Source organism: Chiroxiphia lanceolata, chromosome 18 (genome assembly GCF_009829145.1).
Source record: "Chiroxiphia lanceolata isolate bChiLan1 chromosome 18, bChiLan1.pri, whole genome shotgun sequence".
NCBI classification, from domain to species: Eukaryota; Metazoa; Chordata; class Aves; order Passeriformes; family Pipridae; genus Chiroxiphia; species Chiroxiphia lanceolata.
In genome coordinates, this window is record NC_045654.1 from 13813283 (window position 1) to 13840367 (window position 27085).

At 41.8% G+C, this 27085-nt stretch overlaps 2 protein-coding genes across 4 annotated transcripts in view; both read left to right on the plus strand.

Moving 5' to 3' along the window:
• Positions 1-10005, plus strand: part of GOLGA3 (golgin A3) — a 28059-nt gene extending 18054 nt beyond the window's left edge. For both annotated transcript variants that reach the window (XM_032706191.1, XM_032706192.1), the window contains exons 16-24: positions 699-842; positions 1465-1662; positions 2161-2277; positions 2755-2894; positions 3666-3798; positions 4009-4131; positions 4270-4434; positions 4628-4791; positions 5765-10005. In XM_032706191.1, coding sequence (XP_032562082.1) covers positions 699-842; positions 1465-1662; positions 2161-2277; positions 2755-2894; positions 3666-3798; positions 4009-4131; positions 4270-4434; positions 4628-4791; positions 5765-5972 — 1392 coding nt within the window. In that variant the 3' untranslated portion in view covers positions 5973-10005. The remainder of the gene's footprint in view (positions 1-698; positions 843-1464; positions 1663-2160; positions 2278-2754; positions 2895-3665; positions 3799-4008; positions 4132-4269; positions 4435-4627; positions 4792-5764) is intronic.
• Positions 10006-10710: 705 nt separating this feature from the next.
• ANKLE2 (ankyrin repeat and LEM domain containing 2) lies at positions 10711-25671 on the plus strand. Of its 2 annotated transcripts, none has more exons than XM_032706194.1 (13): positions 10711-10784; positions 14150-14593; positions 15617-15808; positions 16539-16732; positions 17614-17802; positions 18090-18212; positions 18550-18616; positions 19217-19398; positions 20792-20898; positions 21752-21945; positions 22854-23514; positions 23928-24059; positions 24692-25671. In XM_032706194.1, the coding sequence occupies exons 2-13, from the start codon at positions 14161-14163 to the stop codon at positions 24927-24929; spliced, it is 2712 nt and encodes a 903-aa protein (XP_032562085.1). In that variant the 5' UTR covers positions 10711-10784; positions 14150-14160; the 3' UTR covers positions 24930-25671. The 2 variants fall into 2 exon arrangements, with proteins under 2 accessions (XP_032562085.1, XP_032562084.1); XM_032706193.1 differs by lacking the exon at positions 10711-10784 and adding an exon at positions 10922-11183.
• The last annotated feature ends 1414 nt before the right edge of the window (positions 25672-27085 follow it).

The window sequence follows — 27085 nt, forward strand, 5'->3', positions numbered from 1 at the left end:
TCCTGTGACACTGTGCAGAGACAGAGCTATCTTGTTATTGAATATAAGTCTTGAAATACCATTTTACCCTGAAGTGATGAAAACATTTGGAACATAAAGCTAGATCATAACATGGTGTCAGTGTTCTGAGCACTGAGAATTTAACTACATTGGAGAGAGGTGATTTGGCAGGCTTTGGTTTGGTTGGTGGGGGGGGTTTTATATTTTATTTGTATCTTTCAAATTACCAATTGTAATTCAACCTCAAGCCTTTGTGCTGGATTTCCTGATTAATTTTTATTGTTGGTTTGGTTTTAAATTTTGGGGTTTTTTAGTGGGGTTTTTTCTTTGGTTTTTTTTTTTTTTAAAGGATCAGTATCTGAAGATTTTCCAAAATTCTAAGTCTTACTGCTTTTTTCTTATTTAACTCATTGAGTTAAAAGTTTTTCAAGGTAACCATAACTTATTCATATATGTTATGGCTGTGATAAGAAAATTAATTTGCTGGGGGAAGCTCCAATTCCTTGGACCAGTGGAGCAAGATATCAAATGCACTAACAGCAGTAGCTGGATGCAGGAGTGGAAAGCTCTGAGCAAGACCTTTAAATTAAACACTAGCACCTCATTTTGTATTTGCTGGGGAAGTGGGCTTTTAACCAAAGCAAAAATCCTGTAGATGGGTGAGGCACTAACCACACATGTGATCCCTTTGTCTTTAGGAAAAGATTCAAGCTCTGAAGGCAGAATTGCGAGCTGTGAGCAGCAGTAAGTTGATGCTGGAAAAGGAGTTGCAAGAAGTGATTTCACTCACCAGCCAGGAGCTTGAAGAGTACAGAGAGAAAGTGCTGGAACTTGAGGATGAGGTGATTGCTTGAATTTGCTTGGTAGATGAGTATAAAGTGCCCAGGAGACAGGGAGAAATTTTAGTACTGTGATTTTATTCCAACAGTGCAGGAAATCAGGATCTTAGGTAGGAAACATCATGTCAGGGATACTTGCAGATTTTGCTGCCTTATGCTGGCTCTTTGTGGTTTCATGAGTCATTGTCGTATAGGGAAAAAGGATGAGAGAGAAAAATAGTTCCTGTATTAGATACCAGCTGTGTCTGGTCATGAGACAGTGAGGATGTATGAATCATTACCTTTTGGAGCTATTTGGAGTCATGGATCCCCAGTGATTTTGAGGGCAGGGTAGTGGTGTTCAATTGTAGAGTTACACAAAAAAATTATATATATCGACTATTCTTGATCTGCACCTAAACAGTACTCCTGGACTCTGCTTTCTAGCAAGCATTTTAATCTTCCAACACAAAAAAATGTCAAAGTGAACTTATATTTAATGTTCATTAAAAAAATTTAAAAAGAAAAAAGAAATCCCATTCTGGAAAAGCAAGATGTTTAATGAGTGTAACTCACAACTTTTTTTTATGTAGTAGACGAGTGATTTGGTTATGTTTGTTTGATTTGTGTTTTTCTTTGACTGTAGCTTCAGGAATCTAGAGGCTTCAGGAAGAAGATAAAACGTTTAGAAGAAATTAATAAGAAGTTGGCCCTTGAACTGGAGCATGAACGTGGCAAACTTACAGGTCTCAGTCAGTCCAACGCTGCTCTGCGGGAGCACAATAATATCCTCGAAACAGCTTTGGCAAAGAGAGAGGCAGACTTGGTGCAGCTGAATCTGCAGGTATTTGACTTTCTGACCTAAGGAACTAGCTCATATGATACAATGCTGATGCATTTTCTCCAGCTCTGGGTCCCCCCTGTGTTGTGTAACAGCAGCAATGGGGGGGGCTAAACCAGAGATCAGAAATGGGACTTTGTTTCCATTGAAAAACAAATTATCAGAATGGCACTATAATATTTGCAGTAGTGAAAGTGTGGCTCACTTTAGGCAGTTGGAACATCCAGACTATGTTACATACAGATTCCTTGAGATGGACAATTTTTATGCCAGCAGTAGTGTATTCATGGGGTATAAGCAAATGGGAACGTAGGCAACGAGCTGCCATTTAACCACAGCAGCTTTAAGGTTAAAGGGTACCATGTGGAAAGAGTGATCAGTGAACAGCAGAGAGACAGAAACTTGGGTTTGCAATCCCTGCATTGGCTTGTGTTTGCATTGCCTCTTCTTCCAGTGAGCCCACACAAAATGTGCATTGATTTTTATGATGATGTGCTACAGGTTCAGGCAGTTCTAAAGCGGAAAGAGGAAGAGGATCAGCAAATGCAACAACTTATTCAAGCTTTACAGGCTTCCTTAGAGAAAGAAAAGTTAAAAGTTAAAGACCTTCAGAAGCAGGTAATGGCTTATCATTTGATTTTTTTTTTTTTACTTAGAAGGTGATTTAAATGTATTTTAAAAGCATCTTGAAACAAAATCTATGCTTTATAACAGACTGCTGCTTGCAGGGTCTTTGTCATGATGGATAGTGGCTGAAAGGTCAGGGATGTTGTGCCCTGTGTTAGTCATACTCATTGACTATCCAGAAAGTTCCATTATGACTTGCAATGCATGAGACCCCTTGAAGTGATGATACACCATCCAAAAATTCACAATGAAGCAGCAGTCTGGCAAACAGGCTTCTTCCATTATAATTACAGATCGTCATTAATCGCCATTAGCATTAATAAAGACACCAGCACTTAAGTTTTTCAGACAGAAAATGTCAACAGCTGCACAGTTTCCTTCTTGATTGGTTTCATACTGCTTTAGTCTAGCTCACCTACAGTGATAAACCAAAATAAAACTGCCTCTTTGTTTGTTTTTCCCCTGCAGGAAGCAGCGGCCAAGGCGGACGCGGCGCACAACCGGCGGCACCACAGGGCGGCCATGCTGGAGCTCAGCGAGGTGCAGAAGGAGCTCCACGCCAAGGACCTGCTCGTCCAGGCCCTGCAGGCTGAAGTGGACAAACTGCAGTAAGTAAAGTTCTTGGACAAGGTTCTTAGAGAACAGTAATTAAATCCTCTGAAAAAAGCCATACCTTAGTGAATTTTTGGCTTTGCCCCTCTGGAGTGGGTTACGTTGAATGTTCAGAGCCTGACTGTGAGGTGCTTTTTGGACTGCATTTTTCTCCCTTCATCATTTAGTGCACTGATGAGGTGCACTGTATTTAGGCTTCACCATCTGCTTTTTTTCTACTTTCAACACAGACTTGTACTATTTCATGTTATTAGTAAGGATTAGCATTTCATATATATCCTATTATTATCTCTTTCACATCCCTGACAAACTACATAGAGGATTAATTTGATTGTTGACTGTATTCCGCAATATATTAAAATTCAATTTGTTTGCTTGTATGGAATATGTTTTCTTAAATTGTAAGAAGTTGTCAGAGCTACGTGAGATTGGATATAAGGTTAAGCCTGTTCCTCCTAAAACAGAGCAAAATTGCTGACAGGTTTTTGTTTTGATTTTTTTTTTTTACTGCATAATCTGTTGTTTGTAACTGGACTATTACCAGTGCTTGAGTAATCTTTAAAATTTTTTTCAATATTTAATTTTCTGTTTCATAAACTCTTCTTATGAGTTAACTGTTGCTGTGAATATGTTGGCAAAGTCTTCAGTCAAAGCTATAACTAACCAGTTCCATGCACTGTCATGGCACTTACAAGGCTAACCCAGTGAAGTACTTGTTTTAAAGGACAGGTTGAGTAACTGCTGTGTCTGTTGATCCTGCTGTGCAGGGCAGAGGATGAAAAACATTCCCAGGAGGTGTCACAGTTTCAGCAAGAGCTGGCAGAAGCCAGGTCTCAGCTGCAACTTCTGCAGAAGAACCTGGATGACAAGCTTAGTGAACAGCCTCTAGTAAGCCAAGAGGTAAAAAGTGAACACTGATTGTATTCATCCCTATTTATATTGCACTGTATGACTTTGTTTGTCTTTAATTCAGCATTTTTAATGAAGTTTTGATAGGCTTTCCTAGAACCAGGAATGGTTCACGAGACATAAAAATATATTTTAAATGTTGTTGTTGATTGCACCTGTAGATAATTCTAAAGATACTTTCTTTTTTATCTGCCCTGGTAGGTGGAAGATCTCAAGTGGGAAGTAGAACAGAAAGAAAGAGAAATTGAAACACTTAAGCAGCAGTTGGACATGACTGAACAGCGCAGCCACAAGGAGTTAGAAGGGATGCAAGTTGTCTTGCAGGTATTTAATCTGCAGCCAGTGGAGATTCTGATGGAATGATGGTTTTCCCCTGAAAACTGAAAAAAAAAAATAAAACCAGTAGCTGGCTGGAATTTTTATACTGTTTCTCTATCTCACATTGATTCTCTTCCCATTTAGAATATCAAGACTGAGTTGGAGATGGTGAGGGAAGACCTGTCAGTGACTCAGAAGGATAAGTTTATGCTGCAGGCCAAAGTGACTGAACTGAAGAACAGCATGAAGTCACTGCTGCAGCAGAACCAGCAACTGAAGCAGGACCTGAAGCATGGCAAGATGAAGAAGGTATTTAAATAGGAAGAACACACAGGAAAATACTCTGTTAATGCTCCTAAATTACCTGCCATGAATGTGCCTGTGATTCCTGCTCTGTAATGCAGATGTGTACCAGTAGTGTGATGTGAGACTCTTTCTAGGTAGTAAAAATTACATTGATGAAATAACTTAATTGTATTTCTGACTTTTTTCCTTTAACCAGAGGAAGGAACTCAAAGGAGAGAATAACTCTTCCAATCCTGTGACTCCAGTCAAGATTCCTGATTGTCCAGTGCCTGCTGCCTTGCTGGAAGAACTGCTGAAACCATCGACAGCTGTGAGCAAGGAGCCTTTGAAAAACCTGAACAGCTGTCTCCGGCAATTAAAGTAGGACCTTATTTATTTATTTATTTATTTATGTTATTTTCAACCATAACCTTAAAAATGCTTCCAGGAAACCAGCTGCCAGCCAAAGGGAAAAAAGGATTTGGAAAATGAATTCTTTTATTAGGACTATATTTAGAACAGTAGGATGTTCTGTCATTGTAAATGCTTGCCTATATGGCCATTACCATGGTAAAAGAAGACTTTACAATAAACTAGACAAAAAGTCCATCCTAAATTGTACACAGCAGAACAAACCAGAAACAATTATTTCTAGTTTTTGCTGGTGGAAAAGCTGGTGTTTCTCTCTTGCCAACATCAGAAAGAATGCTTGCAGTGGGGGCCCAGGCAGTGGGTGTGGTAATAAGTCTCTACCGTGTGGTAGTAAGTCTCTACTGTCTGTGCAAAAATATGTGAGGCAAGGTACAGGAAAGCTACAACTTCAGGAAGGTGGGGAGTTGAGGTTATTAGGAGAACTGAGCCACTTTTACCACCTCAGTTGATGTCTGAGGGAGTGAGGGACCCACAAGCATCGAGTCCAGCTCCTGGCCCTGCACAGGGCAACCCCAAGAATCACACCACGTGCCTGAGAGCATATTCCATGCTGCTTTCCTCCCCTCTGCCTCCCATGGTGTTGTTCCATACCTGCAGGAGCACTGTGGTTCAGGTTGCAGTCACTAAGTGCCTTTCCTGAGGAAATAGTGCTCACCACCCCTGGCAATGAGTATGTGCAGCAAAGGAGCTGCTGCATTGTTGGCCCTTACTTTGGAATTAAGCACATTGTATCTGTTTTGCTCTTCAATTAAAGGAGACAATTCCCAAGCTTCCTGTAGATTTCTTTCTCTTGTTATCAGCTGTATCTCAGGTAGTCTTGGAGTAGATATCAGGAATCAGAGAAGTAAACTTTTGATCGTGCACGTAGCTTTTAGTTTTCTGCTTTTTAATTTTTGCTTTTTTGTTCTCAATACTTTCAAAGGCAAGAAATGGACAGCCTTCAGCGTCAGATGGAGGAACACACCATCACAGTACATGAATCCATGTCTTCGTGGACTCAGATTGAGGGGAAGTTAATGGACCTTGGTTCTACCAGTCCTGCACCTGCATCAGACCAGCAGGAGATTCCTACTGTAGATGAAAAGAAAGAGAATTGTAGTGTTAATGACAAGGAAGGTTTGACACTATAACCTCCTCATCAGTTGTCCTTCTTCCTACTGCTTTAAGTATATAAACAAATCTTTATAAAAATTATTTATTTCATTTTTTTTAATAGTGTTCAGAGTTGTGCTTTTGCCTGTAGAAGCAAAAGGCACAGATTTGAGAAACTGAGGTAATAGTAAATGCAGAACGTGCTATTCCAAGGGTTTGTTTGAAACCTTGCCATAATAATTCTGTCATGCTGGGGACTGCCAAGTGCTGAATCTAGCTCAGTTGAGGGTTTAGTAAGAGATTCACATGAAGGTTTAAAATGAGGTCAAGAGGAGCATCTGGTTCCAGGTCTGTATTTGTTCAGTCTGGGTGATTTTATTGAGGAATTACTGTTAATTTTGTAACATCTAGGTTTTTGTGTTTGGTTTTTTCTTTTTTTATTTGGGGGGGAGAGGGATGTGTTGTTCTCTCCCATCTTTGGTTGTAGCCAAATTCCAGTAAGTTCTCATGTCCAGCCGTTAGCAGTGGTTGAGAACTGGATATGCTGAGTATTCTCTCTCTTCCCTCCTGTAATCTCTTACTCTCAAAGATCAGATTATAGATACCTGTATTTAAAGAGAATAAAACCTCACTGTAAGCTATTTCCAGTTATGAAGATGACCTCTGACCTATAGCAAAAGAAACAAGACTGTAAAGACGAGCCATGCAGAGCAGTTGGTGTCTGTGGCAGATTTGCCTGGGATGTTTTCTGAAGTACTGGTTTTTCTCTTACACTTGCAGGCCAGTAGTGAGCTTTGCTTCACTGCACAAACACTTTGCACCTTTTTAGTTCAAGTTTTGAAGTAGACAGACACCCTTAAAAAAGTATGCGTGTAAAAAAAGAAAAATAAGTATATATATATATATATATATAAGAAAAAGATCATAATTTTCTGACTTTGAATATCTGGTTTAATATGCTTATATACTGTAAGTTAAGGCTGACGTGAGGGTTTTTGTTACTGTCATTGTTTTAATGTTACGTTTAAGTTTGCGCTTTTTTGACATACTGTACAAATGTCTTACAGAAATTGGCTCCTAAAGCCAGAGCTTTCAGAAATGTAATTATTTTTACTTTTAAAGACATAATTATAATGCCTATAAAATTATTATTTTTAATAGCTTTATCTTCCCCCCACACACTCTTGCCCTATTTTTTGCACCCTCTATTACAAGGTGTCCACCATGAATGGAAGTGTTGGTACTGTGGCAGCCCCTCTGCAGAGCACCTTGACCAGGTGATTTTTAAAGCAGCTCATTTCAGATTCCTTCCCCTTTGGTCCCGTTCTCCAAGTGGTTTGTAGTGAGTGATAAGCCCCCGCTCTCCTCATTCAAAAATCCAGATGGGGGGGTCCTGCCTCGCCAAGTGTGCTGAGTTCTAAAGCACAAATCAAAATACATGGGACATTATTTGGAAGATTTAGTAGCCACTCCTGTACTAGAATGTTTTTGTCTTCGAAACATAAAGAAAACAGGTTAGTTATATCCACTATAGTTTGGTGTTTGCAAAAAAAAAAAAGAAAAGAAATCTAATAAGTACAGTGGGTGGGGGAAAAAACCCTGTAGTTCGTGTATTTTTCCAAAGAGACTCTTTCTGCTTTTGGATGGGTTTGGTTGTTGTGGAGGAACAGGAAGGATATTGCAGTTTGTTTAGCAGTAAGACAAAAAATAAGCAAACAAAGAAAAAACCCAAACCCACTTATATTTATCTAAAGTCTGATTTCTCATCATTACCAATTTAAGCTCTAGTCCAGTTGAGCACTTTGCACTTAAAGTGTTCATACTGAACGATTTCACGCCCTTCAGCTACTGAATTTTGACTTATATTTTATTGGGATCAAAGTCAAGTGGTGCTGACAGTCAGGGGTTTGGAACTGAAGGAAGAAATGCATTTGTGTGGCATTAGGTGCCCATCCTACAGATCTACCAAACAATTCAAAGAGAAGTCAAAAGCTTTACTGACTAGCTTAGACATGGTAGTATCTGCATACTGCTGCAGTCTACTTTGTAGAGTAAATGGTACTGATTATCTCACTGTTGTCATGTTCTTGAAGTTACCTGTATATTAAACTCAAAGAAATAAAAAAACACCTCAGTATTGTTAAAGAAAAAATTAAAACTATTTAATGAATAATATATTCAGGACAAAAAACTACCAAACGTCCAGAATTTAAAATAATACTTGTGCAGCGTTAATGTTGCTGTTCACTTTATTAAATACATTGCCTACAGTTAAGAATCTGTTATGTTTTAATCTGTTAAGTTTGGCAACAGTTGTGTGGATAAAGGTTTTATCTGGTATCAAAGAAGCCAGAATTGTTATAAACTTGCATAGTTGTTCTGAATGTCTGCTCTCCTTTTTGTATCAGTTCTGCACTCTGCTGCATTTCTCACTAGCTCCTGAAGCCCTCTGAGCTTGTACAGTCCAGTTCCCTTAGATGTGTTTCCCTTGTCAAGATGAGGGAGCTGTTGTGCACAGATTAGATTCCCACAGTGACCCACCTGCTTCTGGAAGTACCTGGATGAACACTGGGTATTTTTGTGTTATATTCAGCCTGTGTTTTTTCTCTAAACAAAAGCACCATGTCATTTACTTTAATGACAGACAGTGAGACTTGAGAGTCTAAATCTGGTGAGGTACTAAATCATTGGGAAGTCTTCTAGAAGGAGCAACAGCGTGTGATAATAGCAAGGCCTTTTCTTTGAAGCTCATCAGTTAAGTTTCCTAATTATCCAGAGCAGTAGTTGCTGTTTTATTAAAAAGCCTCACCCTGAGCATGCTTGGGTCTGCAAAGCTTCAGGTCTCTCCTGTCTAGGCAATAAAACAAACTAGTTGTAGAAAGGAAAACTGCCTCCCCCCTCTGCCTGTCACAGCACTGCCAAACACATCAGAGGAGAATCTGAAGAATAATATCTTAAAGATTTTTTTATTTTCCCTTTTCAAGCACTGCAATAGAATGTATTTCCTGTGTCTGTCTCTTCAGTAGTTGCTACCTACTAAACCAAGTCTTACTGATGAAGGAAAAATATCACTGCAATGTGAGAATGTTCCCAAGTGCTGAAAGCTGGTAAATGCTGCAGTGTTACTTTTTCAGATGCTGTTGAGTTTTTGAGGACTCTTGAGTAACTGTGCATTAAAACAAAATCACAACAAAGACCAGCAAACCCTACAGTGGTGAAAAATGTTACTGAGTCTCTGGCATTGCTGAACATTGCATAATGCTCCATTCTGTTGTCTTCCAGATTTCTTGGAAATATTTGTGCACTGTAGTGGGATCAGCTGAGCCCCTTATCCACTCATATAATGATCCCATACTGTTTATTCAGGCAATATCATAGCTAAAATCTGTGAGACTTTCACATGGGTAAAGTAATATCAGGGATGAAAGTTCTGGTGTTCGTAATTTCATGGATTATGTATTTCTCCTTAGAGGAGAGAACTGCAGTGCCATGGGTGCTTCAGTGCTAGCTGTGACAGCATCAAAGGTGTGCTGGGGGCAGACTATTATCAATGTAAGTTTAACTTAAAGATGACAGATTCACTCCTGGTGACGCAGAAGATTGTGATATACGTTTATTAACCTTGTGGGGAAAGTGGAAATAGTTGCATGTGACTTATTGTGACCAGAGCCTTTAAATATTTTCATGTGAAAGGAATTACAGTCCAAAGGAATTACTAATGCTCATCAGTATCTCTCTGTCTCTTACTTATGTGTAACACTTGAGTCTTGGGCAGCCTCATTTCCAATGCAGATGCACGGATTTCTAAGGAAGGGAAGGATGTTCTGGATTTTGTAAATGAAATGGTTCTGTTTCATATATGACATTCAGTAATGTCTGCTTAGGCTGTATTTGTAAAAAAATAGAAATTAATCATTTCACGTTCTTGAATGGATAACCCAGGGGCTGGAGGAGTTACACTATGTACATTTAATGTTTATGATCATACAAAGCATGTTGATTATAAAAATTATGTGCATAGGGAATTCCTTTAAAAGTTTTGTGCAATAAACTATTTTTGGTAAAGGGCTCCATGTTGTTTCTCCTTTAAGAGTTACCATCTTCGATTTGGTTTTGGGCAGTAATTTTTATGTTAATTTTTTTCACTGTTTTCGCTGTTTTTTCACACGTCTAGACTTCCTTGTGCTTGCATTTGTACTGCATTTACTTTTTCTCAGTCAGCTGAACGCATCAGGGAAAACCGAGAAATTCCCTGGCCTGAATTTGCCAACTTCTTGAGTGTACAAAATGGAACAATGCAGAAATGTCACCTTGATTCAAGTTTAGCCAATTGCAGTGATGAGGAGAGAAATTATTCTACCTTGCCTGCAATATCTGTGTGAGTTAAAGGGATGTTATTTTCTTCTTTAAGGACAGGCTCTTAGCCCAGCACGTGACCGCGCTGCTCGTGGGGCAGGTACGTGAGGCAGGAATGTTGTGCCTGAGGGGATGGCCGGTTCCTATCTGAGCAGGGACTGCTTCCCTTCTGCATTAGAGGCTTCCTTCTTCATGGCTTTCCATCTCTGCCGCCTTCTCCGGGACTACAGCAGCATTTCGAGCTTAATGCTTGGGCTGAGCCCTCCTTTCTAAGGAGGCCTCTCCCAGTGCCTGCGCCGAGCCCCGCGCTGGCCGAGGGACGAGCGGCTGCAGTTCGGGCCGTGCCCGCCAGGCCCGGGAGCTCTGGGCGCCCTCAGCGCCGCCCGCAGCGCAGCCGAGGGCAGCCCGGCCCCGCTCGGAGCTCCGCCGCGTGTCCCGCCGGAGCGGCAGCGCCGCGCCCGCCTCGGCTCTCCAGGGCCCTGCCCGCTGTCCCGGTGAGGCGCGAGGAGGCGGCCGGGCCCCGTCAGCGCCGGGCGGAGCCGTCGCGGAGCCCGCGGGGGGGGCGGGCGCGGGGCGGGGGAGGCGGAAGCCGCGAGGCCGCGGAGGTACCGTCGGTACCGTCCGTGCCCGGGGCCGCGGGCCGGGCATGGAGCGCTGGGCCGGGGCCGCCGGCGGCTGGGGCTCGCTGTGGGGAGCGGGCTGGGGCCGATGGCCGTGCTGGGAGCTCCTGGCCGCCTGCGCCGTCATCGGCGCCGTGGGCTGGCTGCTGCGGCTGCGGGACAGGAGGCCGGGCGGCGGCCGAGCGGCGGCCATCGCCCCCTGCCCGGCTCCCGCCGCCTCCCCCGCTCCCACCGCCGCCGCGGGGAGCCGGCGCTGCAGCGGGACCCGCCCAGGTGAGACACTGGGGCAGGTCGGGGGTGGCGCGGCCCCTCGGCCCGCGGGAGGGTCGGCACCGGGCACCGCCCGCGGAGGCCGCGCGGCCTTTTCCTTCCCCCGGCCCTTTCCTTTCCCCTTCCCGCCGCTCTTCCCGGGGCCCTTCCCGCCTCCCGGCGCTGCAGCTCCGGGCGGAGCTCGGGGACCGCCCGCAGGCCCCGCCAGGCCCGGCCCCGCCGCCCCGGTCCCGCTTTGTCCCGGCCGGTCCCCGGCGCTGCCCCACCCGCTCCCCCCGCCCGCCCTCCCCAGGGCTGCACACAGACGCGCGGTTTTCTTTCGTGAGAAATTGTTCTTATTTCCCCCCCTTCTTGTTTTCCCGTGGCTTATTCCGAGTTTGTTTTCAGTTCTCTTTCAGCCGCGTAGTTCGGAACTGCTGCTGGCTCATTTGGCCACAGGCAGTACAGACAAAACCCCCACCCCTTAGCATGGCCACGGTTGTGCTGCCGTGTGCAAATCCCGGTACAGCCAAAGGCAGGATGTGACTCTCAGTTCCTGCCTCTACAGACAAACAAACAAGAAACTCCCTGTTTTCTTACGTTACTAATTTATGGAAGGATTTAATGAGTAGTGGAGTACAATAATACTGTGATCCTTAAAAGTCAGTCGTTCATTCTGCCGTGGGACTAGTCTTAATTTTTTTTGGAAACAGGTTCTGGTCGTTTCATGCTGATGCAGTGAGACAAGGGAAAATACAGTTCCTACCCATTCTTTCGGGTTTTGGTTGCTTTGGAAGAACCCTCAAACATGCCGTTGTTAAAGCAGTTATTCCTATTAGTAGAGGTAACTTGCATGGGCTTGTGTGCTGAACTGCAGGAGGGAGCTGCGTCAGCACTGGCTGTACTCTGGATCGTTTGTAGTTACATAAAATGCATTTTAAGGTTCAGATAATCCCCTTTGCATCTGCATGTAGCAAACGATTGAAGGATTATCTTAAAACAGGCAGTTGCTGTTTCTCAGGTTTGCAAGTCACACCTTCTGTTTTGGGCAGATCAAAATAGGTGATGCAGGTAAAAATCAATGAATGCTTACCCAGGGTAGCTGAAATCATCCTGTTACATAGATTTCAAGGGATTTCTCTGTTGTCCTTCCAACAGTGTTTTCCCTGTTTCCACAGCAAGCTTATTGTAGAAAACTCTTCATCCTAACAGTAGATCTTAAACCAAAGATTGGTTTCTTCACTGTTGGTCTGCTTTGCCATTTTGCTTTGGTTTAGTTGTGCCAGAATTGTAACGGGCACACAAAATACTTTCTTTTACATAATGAGAAAGCAAATTTTGAGCATTAAATTTTAGGTGCCATGTTCTATCAAAACGTAAGAAATCAGAGAATTCACTCCTTCCCAACACTTTTTGTTGTTTAACCACAAGGCAAGAGGAAGGATTTTTGTGTGTTCCTGCCTGTTTTCCATACATGAATTATATATTTGTACAGGTCTGCTCTTCTGCAGAATGATTGTGCTAGTTCTAAAACCTAAAAATAGGAGCCTCTCTCAGTTAATTCTTTAAGGCATTACGTTGACTCTTTAAAGTATTTTCATTGAGTTGATTTTGCAATAAACTTCCTCACATCTGAGTTTCCATCTTTACTGTGGTTTTTTCAGTTATGCAGTCTCAAAAAGAAAATCCTTGGAACAGCAAATTTTTATATTATTTTGACTGAAGGCTGCATTTTATTCTTTGATTAAAACACAATGGCCCCACATTCATTTAAAAAAATAGACAATTAAGAATTGGAAACAAGTGAGAAGATCTTTCACGTCTGTCCTTGCAATCCTGTGGCCGAGTCAGATAATCGAAACAATGAGGTTGCTTGGAGGCTCAGGAGTCCTCAGGGAACTGGAATCCTTTGGGGAGGTGGCTCAGCAGCACCAGCTGTGGCTTTGGTGCAGTGTGGTGGGTTTGTTAAGCGGAAATACTCTCATTTCCCATCGTTTCAGCAAGGTTCCAGTTAATATTTGAAATATTCAGGGACAGAGGTATGTTCTCTAACCACAGACATTCAAAATCAGGCATTCATAAAAAGCAGACAGCTCTCAAGGGAAGCAACCATCAAACTTGCATGACTGTCAAGTTGTAATAATTGAAAGTCTGCCTAAGTTTGGCATTAAGTATATTTTCATAGTATTTCCTTCAGTTGTGGTTTTCACAGCAAGAAATTTCTATTGGTATCATGCTGGTCTTAGTATCTTCTCATTGACCAGTGCAGAAGCTGTCAGTGTGGATTACATGGAGGGAAGCGTATTATCATAGCAGAGAGAAGGATTTTCCTTTGGAAAGGGAGAAATTCTTCCAGCTTCTGCTTGTTCTTGGAGAGGGAGATCTGAAAAGATCAGTTGTTTTTGTCTTCTGGCTGTTTGCTCTCCAAACAGGGCCTGGGAAACAACATGTTGTGCACATAATTCCAGCCTCGCACCATGGCCAGAGAAAGCCTCCCCTGGTTGCTGCATCACACTTATGCCTTAAGCTTTTGTCAGGTAGAAATTCTTAAGGAAATAATGGAAATAGTGCTGTGCTTCTAGCAGTAGGTGCTGCCCCTCTTCCTGGGGTTGACTGGTTGCCATGTCCTTGTATTGCATTGCACACGTAGATTGTGCCTTTCTTGGCAGGAATCAAATATTATTCTGGATTGAATTTTCACTCCAGAAGAAATCTGAAAAGGACAAGTGAGAATAAACTGTAGGCTGTACTGTTAAGTACTTGAGAGAGGAGGAAGTAAACTTGGTATAGATCTGACAGCTTAAGAATGTTTTTAATGCCTTGAGTTGAAAAGTATTTTGTCTTCTCTGCACTGTGAGAATCTCATAAAAATCAGAGAAATAGTTAGGAGACCCTTTTTTCCTTGGCTTTAATACAGCTTTTAAATAGCAGAAAAAAAGTTGTGCTGTTTTTTAACAGTTTCTCTGCTGTCTGTTTTGCCCTCCCTACAGGTGAACTAACAATGGATACAATACTATCCCGACTGAAGAAGCTTGGCCCGGATGAGCTTAGAGAAGAGATTGTGAGAGCAGGACTGAAATGTGGCCCCATTACCGCAACTACCAGGTTTATTTTTGAAAAGAAGTTGGCTCAGGCGTTGTTGGAGCAGCAAGGAGCACTGGAGGAACCAGGATCTGCTCTGCCAGAGGAGGCTGCTGGAAATGTCCCGACAGCAAATCACAACGGCCATGGAAGTGCTGCTGAGGAGCCAGACTTTGGGTACTGTGTGGGTCTGAACCCTCCAGAAGAAGATGCTGGGACACACATGAACTGTTCAGCTGCAGCCTGTGGAGCAGGAAGTGTTGATTCACAAACCAGTGCTCAGACACCATCCAGAGATCCTCCACTGTTCTACGGTGTCTGTCCAGTGTATGATGACATACTGGCCAGGAATGGTAAATACTCATTTCCCTTTTTTCCAGTGATAAGCCTTTTACAGTCATGTCTAAATAGACCTTTTCTGTGTAGCAGGGGATATGAACACCACTGCATTAGTTTTGTAAGCATTGCTGAAAGGATTTTTTTGTTTCTGTAAACAGTATTTATTTGATCTTCTGAGACATAGAAACATGGTTATAAGACATCCCAGGTGTTCTGCTATAGTAGTTTCTACTCATGAGGGTCCTCTACCTAGTGTAGCTCAGATGAAAAAAATGATTTCCTGTTGCTACTCTTGGGCCCATATTGTGCCTCTCAAGAATAAAAAGTAATCCTATAAATAAAACAATCAAAAAACTATTTATACTGTCATCAGTTAAAGTTTAAAGCATCTTGTCTAAAAGTTTTCACATTTTCTTTCTGTTTTAATGCCAAATGGTATTAAATGCCAAATTATATCTGGAAGCATCAGCCATTCTTCACATTTTATTTATGAAGACAGCAATAAGGAATTACTAAATTATTTACTCTGAGACAGTAGTTTCTTTCTGTTAAAAAGTGAATATTCACATATTATGAACAATAGAATTTGAACAAATTATCATTAAAAGGGGAGGAAGGGGAAGGATTTGATTAATATCTGAGGTTCTGTGTAGAGATTTAAAGTTGTGACAGCTACAGAGTTGGACTTTCTGAACAAGAGAACATCAAAAGTAATGCAGGGTGAATAAACTTGAGTTTGCATTTCAGTCTGGATGTGAAATGCTTGTTGAAGCTGACCCATTAAAAAGGATGTTCAGGTATTGATTGGTAGGAATGGTCAAACCCTGTACATGTGTCACCTGATGTAAGGAGTGTGCAGGAGTCTTCTGTTTAGTTTCTGAGAGAGAAGACTGAAAGGGGCTTTTGGTTCTTTTGGTTTGGAAGAGAAGCAGTTTGAGACCAAAGCTGGAAGGATAATCTGAGAATTTGGTAACCTGTTTCTAGGATCAAATCTGAGATTATTGAAGTAATGTAACTTTGGTTGTTCTTTGTTGCAGAGAGAGTACATGTTTATGAAGATAAAAAGGAAGCTCTCCAAGCTGTTAAGATGATTAAGGGTTCTCGTTTTAAGGCTTTTACAAACAGAGAAGATGCTGAGAAATTTGCTAAAGGAATCTGTGATTATTTCCCATCTCCAAGCAAGTCCTCCTTATGTTTGTCACCAGTGAAAATGGGATCATTTAACAGAGGTAAGTGAGGAGGTTCATCTCTGTACAGTGGATGTTATATAGTCTGTTCATTTTTTTTGTGAGAGAAGAAGCAACAACTATACTACCAATATACTAATAACAGGAAAAACTCAAAGGGTGAAACACCTTAATAAGCTGAAGTTTAAAACAACATTTGTTTTAAATGAAAAAAGCATTGCTACTTTTCTAAAGCTGAAATGTGGGTCATGGTCTGCATAAATATGTTGCTTAGTAGTCCCTGGTCATATTTGTTAGGATTTGGTTTTACTCACGGACTTCAGGATTTTCAGGTTTAATAAGACACTGATAAAATTGCACAGTATATTAAAACTATATTTAATTGTTAAGTATATTTATAAGTTCAGAAGTAAAGTGGTAAGCACTGATCATACTTCCCAGTGTTCCCAGTTGCTAGATTAAAGGGATCCAGGAGTCACAGAACTGCAAAAGCAGTTGTTACCTCTTGCTGAATTTTGCTTTTAAGTTTGGATGGGAGTAGACTGGTAATTATAGAATTTACCCGTCCCTATTAAAGCCTGAAACAGTTTTACAAGATGATTAATCATTTTCCTCTGCCTCCCTATTACTAACTACTAGTGTACTTAAATGTCTTGTTATTGACCTCTGTGTCTTACTCCTGTACATTAAAGATGCAAAGTTAATATGGAGCTTTTCGTGGCCTGGGTCTGAAAAGAATGTATCTTAGAAGCAAGTGATTTGTGTTTGATAGATGGCTTGTGCTCCCCTGAAACTGAAACTGCTAATAAGGAGAGAGCCAACAGCTATAAAAGTCCACGGACTCAAGATCTCACGGCCAAGCTTCGGAAAGCTGTCGAGAAGGGAGACACAGCAACGTTTTCAGAACTTATTTGGAGTAACCCTCGCTATCTGATCGGGTCAGGAGACAATCCAACGGTTGTACAGGTGAAAAAACCCAACAAAATAGGAAAATCCACATTCCTGTTCAGTGGTGTAGCTTTTGAGGCCTGATAGCAGAGCTGGAAGGAATGTTTCCTACCTTTCCTTCAGGAGGTCTTGTTTCAGTCAGTGCAAGGTTTCCCAGTGTTTGTTGATAGTAGCTGAAAATGAGGAGAAGCCAGGCAGTTCTCTGTCCTGGGTGAGTCACCCATGATGGCTGGGAGTTCTCTGCTCCAGAAGAGCACTGTGTGCAGTTCTGCAGGTGAAGAACAGTTTTATTCTGTAGTGAAAGAATGGTCTTGTCTTCATATAGCATTGGTCTCCTCCAAATAATTGCAATCTTTTTAAAAATAGATTGATTTTAAAGACCAGGGTAGGGCCCAGGCTGTAATTAGTTGTTCCTACAGCACTGCTTACCTAAGCACCACTATTAAATTTCAAAACCACGTATAAGGTGCCATTTAGCAAGCACTGACAATCTTAGCTAACAAATGCCTTCTGTCAGACCAGCTTTGTGAAGCTGTTAAAGTTTTCTGTGTAATACAGCAAAACACAGCTGAATTTTATATATATATGTGTATATATATACATTCTCTTGCTCTTTTTGCACACTCAACTTCCTACCTCCTTTTATTGTGATATCTAAATATATCTTCTTTGCCACAGTTTTGCCCTGCATGTAGAAAAAGACTACAGATGAGTATAAGAACAATTGAATTAATTATGAGAATAATGTGGGTGTAGAGATGCATTAGTCTTTACAAAAATATTAGTATAAGACTCAATGTGGGAACTTTTATATTTTCACAGTGAAATCAGTTACATGTATGGGTGTAAGAGAGCTGTTTAGATTTTGATTCATTCTAATGGTGGTGGTTTTTTTCCAGGAAGGGTGTAGGTACAATGTCATGCATGTTGCTGCCAAGGAGAATCAACCTGGGATCTGCCAGTTGCTGCTGGACACTTTGGAAAATCCTGAGTTTATGAGGCTGATGTACCCCGATGATAACGATGCCATGCTGAAGAATCGCATCCAATATATCGTTGACCTTTACCTTAACACACCAGATAAAATGGTAAGACTTGGGTGGTGACCTGGTTGTCATAGTAATGGAAGGTGTTAAGGATGTATAAGTGAGATGGAAAGACAGAAGGGGACACTTGTAGCAAAATGAACTATTCATGAATTTTTTTTGTGGGTCTTAATAATCATTCTGCAGTATGGTGGGAAAAGATTTATCAAGAACCTGGATGATTAGTCATGACATTTATTTGATTTTTCCCAGTTTCAAAATCAGATGTGTGGTATTGACTTTGTCATCTTTCTAAATGCATGTGAATTTTTCCCCTTGTCCCACTGCAGGGATTTGATACTCCACTGCATTTTGCCTGCAAGTTTGGGAATTTGGATGTTGTTAACGTGCTTACCTCACACCCAGCTATTGTGAAAAATCCAAGAAACAAATATGATCAAACTCCAGCAGAAGTGAGTCTCTCCATGTCCTCAACAAACACAAAAATGTTATGCCTGATCAATATTTTTCATGTTCAGACATTTAGTAAGTGCTGTAGATAAGGTACTAGTGTTATGATTTAAGTGTAAATTTTTGATAACATTAGAAGTATTTTATGTTGACTTGTATCCGTGGAAAATTTGTAGATTTTATAGATGTGGGTGTGTTTTAGTGGTTTGGTCTGCTATGAATTAGAAGTACAGGGTGAGATGGAGAGAGGCCAGTACTCTGACTGTTGAAGAAGACACATTACAGTTGATTTGAAAATGAGGTCTTATGCTTGACTAACAACTAAAATTATATTAACAGGTAGTTTGTGAAAGAAGCAAGAATAAATCTGCAGAATTGAAAGAAAAGCTAAGAGAGTACTTGAAAGGTCTGTATGCAGAGTTTTGTGCTATATCAGACGTATTCTGGCTCTTTGCTGTGTCCTGTCCCATGTGCTTTCTGAAGCAGTTCAGAAATGGTGCTGCTGTGCAGTGCTGTGAAAAGGAAACCAAAACTGAGCAAGAACAGAAAACCTGCTGTGTTTTAAGTGGTGTGGTCAGAACTCTTAGTGTGGATCACAAGGTTACCCTCCCAGCTCTGGACTCATTCAGCCAGCCTGGAGCAGAGCGTTTGATCCGGAAGGAACAAAGCCCTGTGCAGGGCAGGAGAGGGATCTGTCACCCTGGGGACTCCTGTCATTTCTTGGACACAGCACTTTCTCTGCCTTGTCACGTGTGTGTTCAGGGGGTTGCAAAAGGAGGTTTTGAAATTTGTTGAAGATCCTGAGGGAAGGCCTCTGTGTGTCCTTGCTCACATCCCGTCTGTAAGCAGGCAATAAATACTGAAACAGTGAGTTTGAATTACAGCTGAATTTACTGATGAGATAAAGTCAGGTGGTTAAGTGTCTGGGTGCATTGATACCCCAGGAAGAAGCAGCAGGCTGATGTAACATAAACATCTCAAGGAAGCTTTGTATTCTTTATTTTAGGCCGATACTATGTGCCACTCTTGAGAGCAGAAGACAATTCCTCAGCTCCTGTCATTGGAGCGCCCTGGTCACCGGATCAGACGGATGATGGTCCCCAGAGGACTTTATTTAAATACCCTGGCAGCCCCAAAGATCCAGTGTTGTCCATAAGGGCTTTTGCAGGCCCCATGAGCCCCTCAAAGGTAAGGAGAGAACTTTATACCACTCTGATGCCTATTTTTTCCTCTTTCTGTGTGAAGAACCATTAGAAGATCCTGCACAGTTCCTTGTGTGGTGTAACTTGCTCCTGGTACAGATTGTGGCTCTTTTTCTTGAGGAGATTGTTCTTCCTCCGTGGAGAAGCACACAAACCTGTACATATTTTTTTTATTGCTGGAAACAGAATGTGGTGTAAAGAAGAAGAATGGAAGTCAGTCAAAAGAAAGTTTTCTTCTTCCTCTTGGAATCTCTTTGAAGAGCACCTTTGTCAGACCTTTCATTTCTTACAGATAATTGCTGTAACCTTCTAACACAGAGCAAAGCCTTTCAATGCAGCTGTGAATCAGGTTGAAAAAACTATGTCTTTATCTAATTTCTAGAAATTGCCACTGGATGTTAGAAGCAGTTTATCATCTCTGCTTGTTGAATTAACATTTATATATTTTTCTAGGTGGAAAAACTGACAACCAAGTAGTAGGTGTTGGGATAGTTTTGGAAAAGTATTGATTGTGTAGCAGAAAAGCAAAGTCTTTAGTTTTCAGAAGGAATACTTAGATACCTGTTAAATATATTATAAAGTTATAGGTATTTCTTTGACTCATTTATCTAATAGGAATGTGCTGGAAGTATGACAACTTTAAAAATGGTGAATAAATACAGTGGAGGACTTTGTGTCATCTGATGCTTGAATTTTTCAAGACTGAGTTTTAGCAAGATGCTTAATGTTTTTTCTTCTAAATGATCATTTTTCTGTTCAACTGACAGAAATTTAAATACCATTTATACTCTGAAAAGTATTACTTTAGGGGGTAAACAGTTCATCATTTTGATTGCTGACAGATATTTTTAATGTCTGAATGTAATTCTTAGTCATCGTTGTGATTTTTGTCATATAAAGTCAAAAAGTGTGGGATTGTACAAAAAAATTCCCTTGAGGCATTCCAACTTCAAAATAGCAAGAATATATTCTAGTAGTTGTAGTGATTCTGTGCACATAAAAATCCTAGAAACCAGTGACCAGAAGGGCATTTGAAATTCAATAAAATTATAGTGACATGGCAAAATTACAAGACACTTCAGTTTCTTGCTGCACACAAATTAAAACCAGGCAGAACTGGTGTCTGTACAGTGTTGATTGCACATTATGGTCCCTCTCTTGTCATGAGCAGTTAGGAGATCAGAGGTGAGTAATCCTGGGAGGAGTAGCTTTATCCTTCATGGCTGGAGCAGAGCGATACCCGTGGCAGAACTTGAGTTCTTTGCCTGTGGACAGCAAACAGCTGAAGGTCTTCTACACCTATAGGCAGATATTTAGCTAGGACTGAGTTGCTTCTTGTGGTGGGGGGTAGTTTTTTAATTTATTTCTGCTTTTTAAAGGCTGAAGAATTTCGCAGGCTTTGGAAAACTCCACCTCGAGAGAGAGCTGGCTTCTTTCACAATGTCAGGAAATCTGATCTGGAGAGAGGTGTTGAAAGAGTTGGAAGGTATCTAAAAGACTACCAGTATAAAAAATTAATCATAGAGCAATTAAAAGCAAAAGACTGTGCTGAGAGTACAGTTATTACTGAACAACATGTTGGGGCAGAAGTTACTGCAGAAATATTTAATGAAGTATATTGTAGTGGGATTTTTACTGTATTTTTGTGTAAACACAATAGCTAAAATGTGAGACCTGGCTTTCTTAGTTTTGGCAGTAGAGACAATTGAGCTGTTATTGATAATATATATGGAATGCTTTTCTCCAACATGGACTTACCTAATATTTCAGAAGATGTACAATTACAGCCTGCTTGTTCTGGGAGAGCGAGGGATTGTTAAAAGGGAGCAGAATGAAAAGATCCTAATACAAAAGCATATAAAAACGAGGGGGGTGTCCTTGCTGTTAAAATACCTTCTATCAGCAACATAAGGAAAAAACATACTTTGTTAAAAGCTGACTGGATTTCATTCTTTAAAATAATCCCTGGTTTCCTCCTGCCTCTCCCATTCCCAAATAGAACAAGCTGTTGAATGCAATATCATTCAAATTTGGTCTCCATCAGTGGGAATTCATCTCTATCTGATGTCTAGATACAGTCAGCTTAAAGGTGGCAGTGTTTGTGCTACAAACTGTAAAATAGTAGATTAAATTTGAAAAATACTCTAGAATGAATGAGATGATGCTTTGTTTGCTGAGGATGTTCTGTGCTTTTGCAGACTGTTGATTGTTGCAGAATTGTGTTGCCTAGTTGCACATTTGTGCTCCTGTTCGTAGCTGATAGAATGTGATCAGAAAAGTTATTGTCAAACTGATATTTCTGTCTTCACAAATGATTCGTTTTATTTTATTTATTGCAGGGAGTTAGCTCATGAACTGGGGTTCCCGTGGGTTGAATACTGGGAATTTCTGGGCTGTTTTGTTGATCTGTCTTCCCAGGAGGGGCTGCGAAAATTAGAAGAGTACCTGAGTCATCGTGAAATGAGCACAAAGGCTCAGCAGGAGACAGGGGAAAATGAAACCTGCAACAGATATAAAACACCCCAGCCCTCGGGTAAGGAAAGGGCAAAGCTGCAAACAACACGTTGTGCCAAGGGACAAGAGGGAGAGAAAAAACTTGGTGCCCAGGGGAAGTCCTGTTCATCTGTTGTGGTTGCTGTTATTAATCTGTTATCCAAACAATCTGACTGTAGTACTGGAAAAGCAACCAACAACACTGTGAATGTAAGAGAAGTACAACAGGCTTTATTAGATGTTCTTTATCTTTCATATGAAGTACTTTATTTGATTATAGCCCCCAAATGAAATCCCTATGAGAAAACCTTTTATAATCCACGGGTACAGAATAAATAACTTTTTACAGTAAAAGAATGATTATTTACAGTTGAGGGTGAAAGACAAGGAGCAAAATCCAAGAAAGCTTTAATACCTTCTTAGGCCACTACTTGCCACGTATTCATGGAAGCCAACACTAGTCCCAAATCTTTGTGCTCCTTCCTCCTTTTCTGGGCAGTTAAAGATCCAGAAGGGCTCTGGTGCTGGGATAAACCTGGCTTAAGACCCTGAGGGGTAGTCATTGGACTAGTCATAAGGCTTTGTACTTTGGAAGAGATGAAAACTTAGGCTGTTTTGTATTAGTAACATTTACCTGCCCTATCCTGCTTTATCCTGAATTTGTCCTTTATTGCTGGTTAATGGTTGAAATGGGGGGTGGAGGAAATGCAGTTCTCAAATGACTAGGATAGGAAAGGTTATTTGCAGAAAATACACAGCAATAATGTTGTCATTTTGCATTCGTAGCTTTAGTCAGGTTAGTTCATGCTGTTGTTACATAAATAAAATTAGAGAGGGCTTCAGGAGATAGAATAAGGCACAAAAATTGGGTATTTGCTGCTGGTTTATTTACTCGATACTCTGTTGAAAGTCTTTTTACGTGTTGCTCTTACTAAAACTGCTTTACAGGGAAGAGCAAAAAGTCCTGCAATTCCATTTCCGTGGGTGCATTTTTGGACGAGGATGAGGATGACATGAGCTTAGAGGAAATCAAGAACAGGCAGAACGCGGCGCGGAACGTCAGCCCTGCGGCGGCCCGGGAGCCCGTGGGCGACATCGCCGAGCGCGACATCCTGGCCGTGGGGCGCGCAGCAAACATCCTCCCCACGGCCCCACAGCACGGCAAGGGGGCTGCCCCCAGCAAAAATGGGTTCTGCAGCCCCGTGTCCAGTGAGAGGATCATCAGTGACAGGAAGCAGCTGCACGAGGAGGAGGAACGTCTCGTGTCGCCCGTCTCCAATTTGATGTCGGAGTTCGAAAGCCTGTCCTTCCAGGAGCAGGAGCTTGCAGGAGGATCTCATCAAATCACTGAAAAAACTGAGAACGAGGGGATTCTGGACAAGGCCTACTGTGCAGTGTCACTGGCAAGTTCTTCTGAGCCAAGTGTTACAGGAAAATCTGGAGAGGCCAAGTTAAGGACAGAACACAGAATGCCATTAGAAAAGGAGAGGCTGTCTAGGCAATCTGGGATTCTGACTAAGGAGGCACAACAACGTCAAGAACTTTCTTCCCAGAAGTTTCTCTTGAAGCCTTTACCCACAAATGACAATTCTAAGTTATTCCTGCTTGGGTAAGAATTGTCTTAATTTTGAACACTTATTTTTCCTTGGGTTTCTGTTTGCAAACACAAGATGCTTTTGACAAAAGGTTGAGGTGATGTGACATTAAACACCACTGATTGCAGTCAGGCTTGAACAGTCATCTGAAAAGGCTTCAGTGCTTGTAGAGAACCTGTGCAGTTCTCTTGCACCTCGTTACCTGACCATAAAGTAGAAGGGAGAAGTTTGTTCTGAGACTTCTGTGTAATTACAGACAGTCATTCGTGGTGGGGAGCTGCTGCACAGAGCTCATGAGGAAGCTGTGTGTGTAGAGGAGCACAGTAGTCTCTTTGCTTAGATAAAAACCAAGTGTTTTGGAATTGGGGTGTTTATTGCCTAAACAAATCCATAGTTCTCTTTTCACACAGTTGTGTTTCTGCTGCAGGGAGCAGCCCTCGAAGCTGGATGGGGATGTCCTGGCAGCTCTGGAAGGAACAGAGATCGATGCTCAGAAATACCCGCTGATTTCCAGGTGGAAGCTCGCAGTGCAGTCCTACTCCTCTTCTGACAGGCAAAGGTATTGCTGCAAATGCAGTCAAATGCTCACAAAACCTTGTTTTAAATACTCGACTGTGTTAACTGTTACTGTTTCTGAAGTTAATCACCAGGCCTTTTTGGCTGGTGTCTGTTCACAGCCAGGAGTTGTGCTGTTGGTTGGTAGTTCATCCCTGCTGTGGATGCAGTGCAGGAACTCTGTATTGCTCTGCAGTACTGAGCTTGTGCAGAGCGATATTGGGATGAATTATTATGTTCAGCCATTTTTTTATGACTGTTTTTATTTTTACCCTTCATTACCCCAGTCCAAAGGAATTGTTCATGTGAAGGGTGGTGTGTGTTAAGTTTTTTGAGAAAATGTCATATTTTGCCACACAAATAATGGACACAGGCTGCCTCTGTTGGGAGGCCTGAAGACATGTTATGCTATTTATATGTTTTATTTTTAATATTGCTGGTTTTGGGGACCCAGAGTGACAGTTTTTTTACTGACATAAAGATTTATTTCCATTGTGGCAGACACTGGCCAGAACACTGAGGAGTCCCTTGCTTAGACAACCAACAGTTTATACACAGTCATGATGAGTCAAAGTGCTGCTCTCCTTACTGCAGCCTTCTTTAAAAAAATGCAACATCACTTCTTGTTTCTTTCAGTTGGCCCAGTCCAGCTCTGAAGGCAAAATTCCGGTCCCAAACCACCGCTGCTGGCCTTCCAAATGCTTCAGTGTATCCCAGTTCAGGAAGAAACAGTCCCATACCTGGAAGTCCAGGAAAACACGGCAGTGCCACCTCGTTCCCTGCAGAGCCGGGCAGCCCCGGGCGCTACAGCCCGGCCTCTGTGCACCAGGCCCTGCTCAAACTGCGCTACCCGGCAGAGCCCCCTGCCCACTAAACACCAGGCATGGCCCAGACTGCACCTGTGTCCTCACTCTTTGACTGGGGGGAAAACTACAATGTTACTGAAGTGACAGGAGGTTTGTACTTGGCTATTTATTTTTCCTCAATTGAGGACACCTGTATGTTTAAAAAAATGGAATATATGTCTTAATGCCATATACCAGATATATACTGGTGACATGCAAGAAGTTCGTGACTGTGCAGTTGTCCAGTAGCTACAATTTAACCCTTGTTGCCACTAACACGGTGAGCTGAGCCCTCCCTTAGCAATGGTGGGATTTGCTAGCACTAGTTATTGTTATTGTAATGAACACATGGTCCTCAACTGCCTTTCTTTACCTTGGACAGACCAGGAAAAACATCATCAGCAAACAGATCCTTAGGAGAGGAAAGAGATGGCGGGAAGGGAAATGTTCTGCTTGCAGTGGGAGCTCTGAGAGCAAAAAGGCCAAAACCTGCCTGGGTAATGCAAGGACAACTTCCCAGTAGAGAACAGGGCTGTGAACCCCTGTGCAGAACCAAAGTGTTTGTAGCAGCAGCCTGGGCTGGGCAGTTCCTCCCCACACTCCCCCGTCTGTCCCTGTGTCCGTGCACAGAGAACGTGACTCTTTGCTTGTTACCAACCCCGGCATCGACCCAGTGCTGTAGAAACTGCTGGGATTCCTTTCCATGGTTGTGTAAAGATTAAGGAAAAAAAAAAAAAAACACATAAAAATTAGCTGATTTCCCCCCCCCCCCAGAAGCTTTTAACATTAGCAGATTTTAATAGTTATTGCACAAAAGCACATGAGCAATAATCTCAGCAAATTTACCAGCAAGATACCTTAATGGTCTAGTTTGTAATATATTAGTGTGGTAGCCAGTGGCCCATGAGGTGGCTCCTTATTTCCCAACTGTGAAGAGAGAGGAGTGAGGACTATAAATATTTTTCTTGAAGTCTAAGCTTTTACTGTCTCCAACCTTGACATGGTAATGAGTTTCTGTTACAGCAGTCGATAGTTTTATTCTTCAGCCTTCTGTAAGAATGACTTGTTTGGACAGCACAATGCTGGCAGTGAAGAAAGCTTTTCAAAACTCCAGAGTTTTCCATATCAAGCCTAATGGTTGTAATGTTGCATGAAAGGTTTCCAGAAACAGAGCTCTGAGGTAAAAAAAAAAAAAAATTAATGTGCTGAGAAGGTGAGACTCTGGCACAGCTGTGCTGGTACGAAGGGACAGATCAGGGAGCATTGGTGCCCCACAGGCTGTGAGGAAGCACCTTGGAGCTGTCAGGGAAGTGCACCAGGTTAAAAACACCAGTGGGAGGCAGGAGGGTCCCCCCAGTCCCGGGGCTGATTCCAGCCCCTCCGGCTGCTCACACGGCAGTGACTGTTCGTACACCGACTGTGCACCCTCCGTAGGACAGACTACAACACTGCACTTAATGCTTTTGCAAGTTCAGTAGTGCCTTTTGTAATATATTTTTTTAATTAAATTTTTGTTCTTTTAGAAGTTGAAAAAAAAAAAAAAGTGGCATCCACTTACTATGGGCAGATAAAACACAGTTTTTCTCTGGGCTTTCTGAACAGGATGTCTTTTAATGTCTCTTAAGTCATTATCTGGTGCGATAGCTCTCCACTGGGGGAGAGACTCCTCTTCTAGAAATTCTTAAAAAAAAAACTAACAGGCTTATTTTGCTCTTTTGTTAAAAATAAGCCTAGTTCCATTGAGCTGGCCATTAGAAAGAGCTACTTTACATAAATGCCTCTCATTCAGTCATATTCCAGACACCAAGCAGGGGCTTGGGTGGGTGTCATGCTTTAAGAGACATTTAAAAACAAAATACAACTCACAAAGATAACCTGCTGTTACATTAACTGACTTTTTTTTTACAGGTATTTTTTGTTGGTGGTTGTGTTGTTGTTTTTTTTTTTTTAATTTGTTTTTCTGATGCAGCAAGCTCCATGGTCTAAAACATTTTAAGGTCCCACATACCTACAATTTTACCTTGAGAGGGTTGGGGTTTGTTTAGGGTTTTTTTTGGGGGGAGTTGGTTAGGGTTTTTTTTAAATAATTTAACATTAATAAGTTAAGTCTTTATCATTCTGGAGAAATGACTCAGCTCATCCCCTGTTCCAGCCACACTGACGGGTAAGTTGCTGCAGGGGCAGC

Excerpts from the sequence above, each read along its gene's own strand:
- ANKLE2 (XM_032706193.1), top strand. The coding sequence starts at position 10,937 with ATGGAGCGCTGGGCCGGGGCCGCCGGCGGCTGGGGCTCGCTGTGGGGA. Across the intron at positions 11,184-14,149 it reads CTGCAGCGGGACCCGCCCAG|GTGAACTAACAATGGATACA; the intron begins GTGAGACACTGG and ends CCCTCCCTACAG. Across the intron at positions 19,399-20,791 it reads GCCCCATGAGCCCCTCAAAG|GCTGAAGAATTTCGCAGGCT; the intron begins GTAAGGAGAGAA and ends TGCTTTTTAAAG.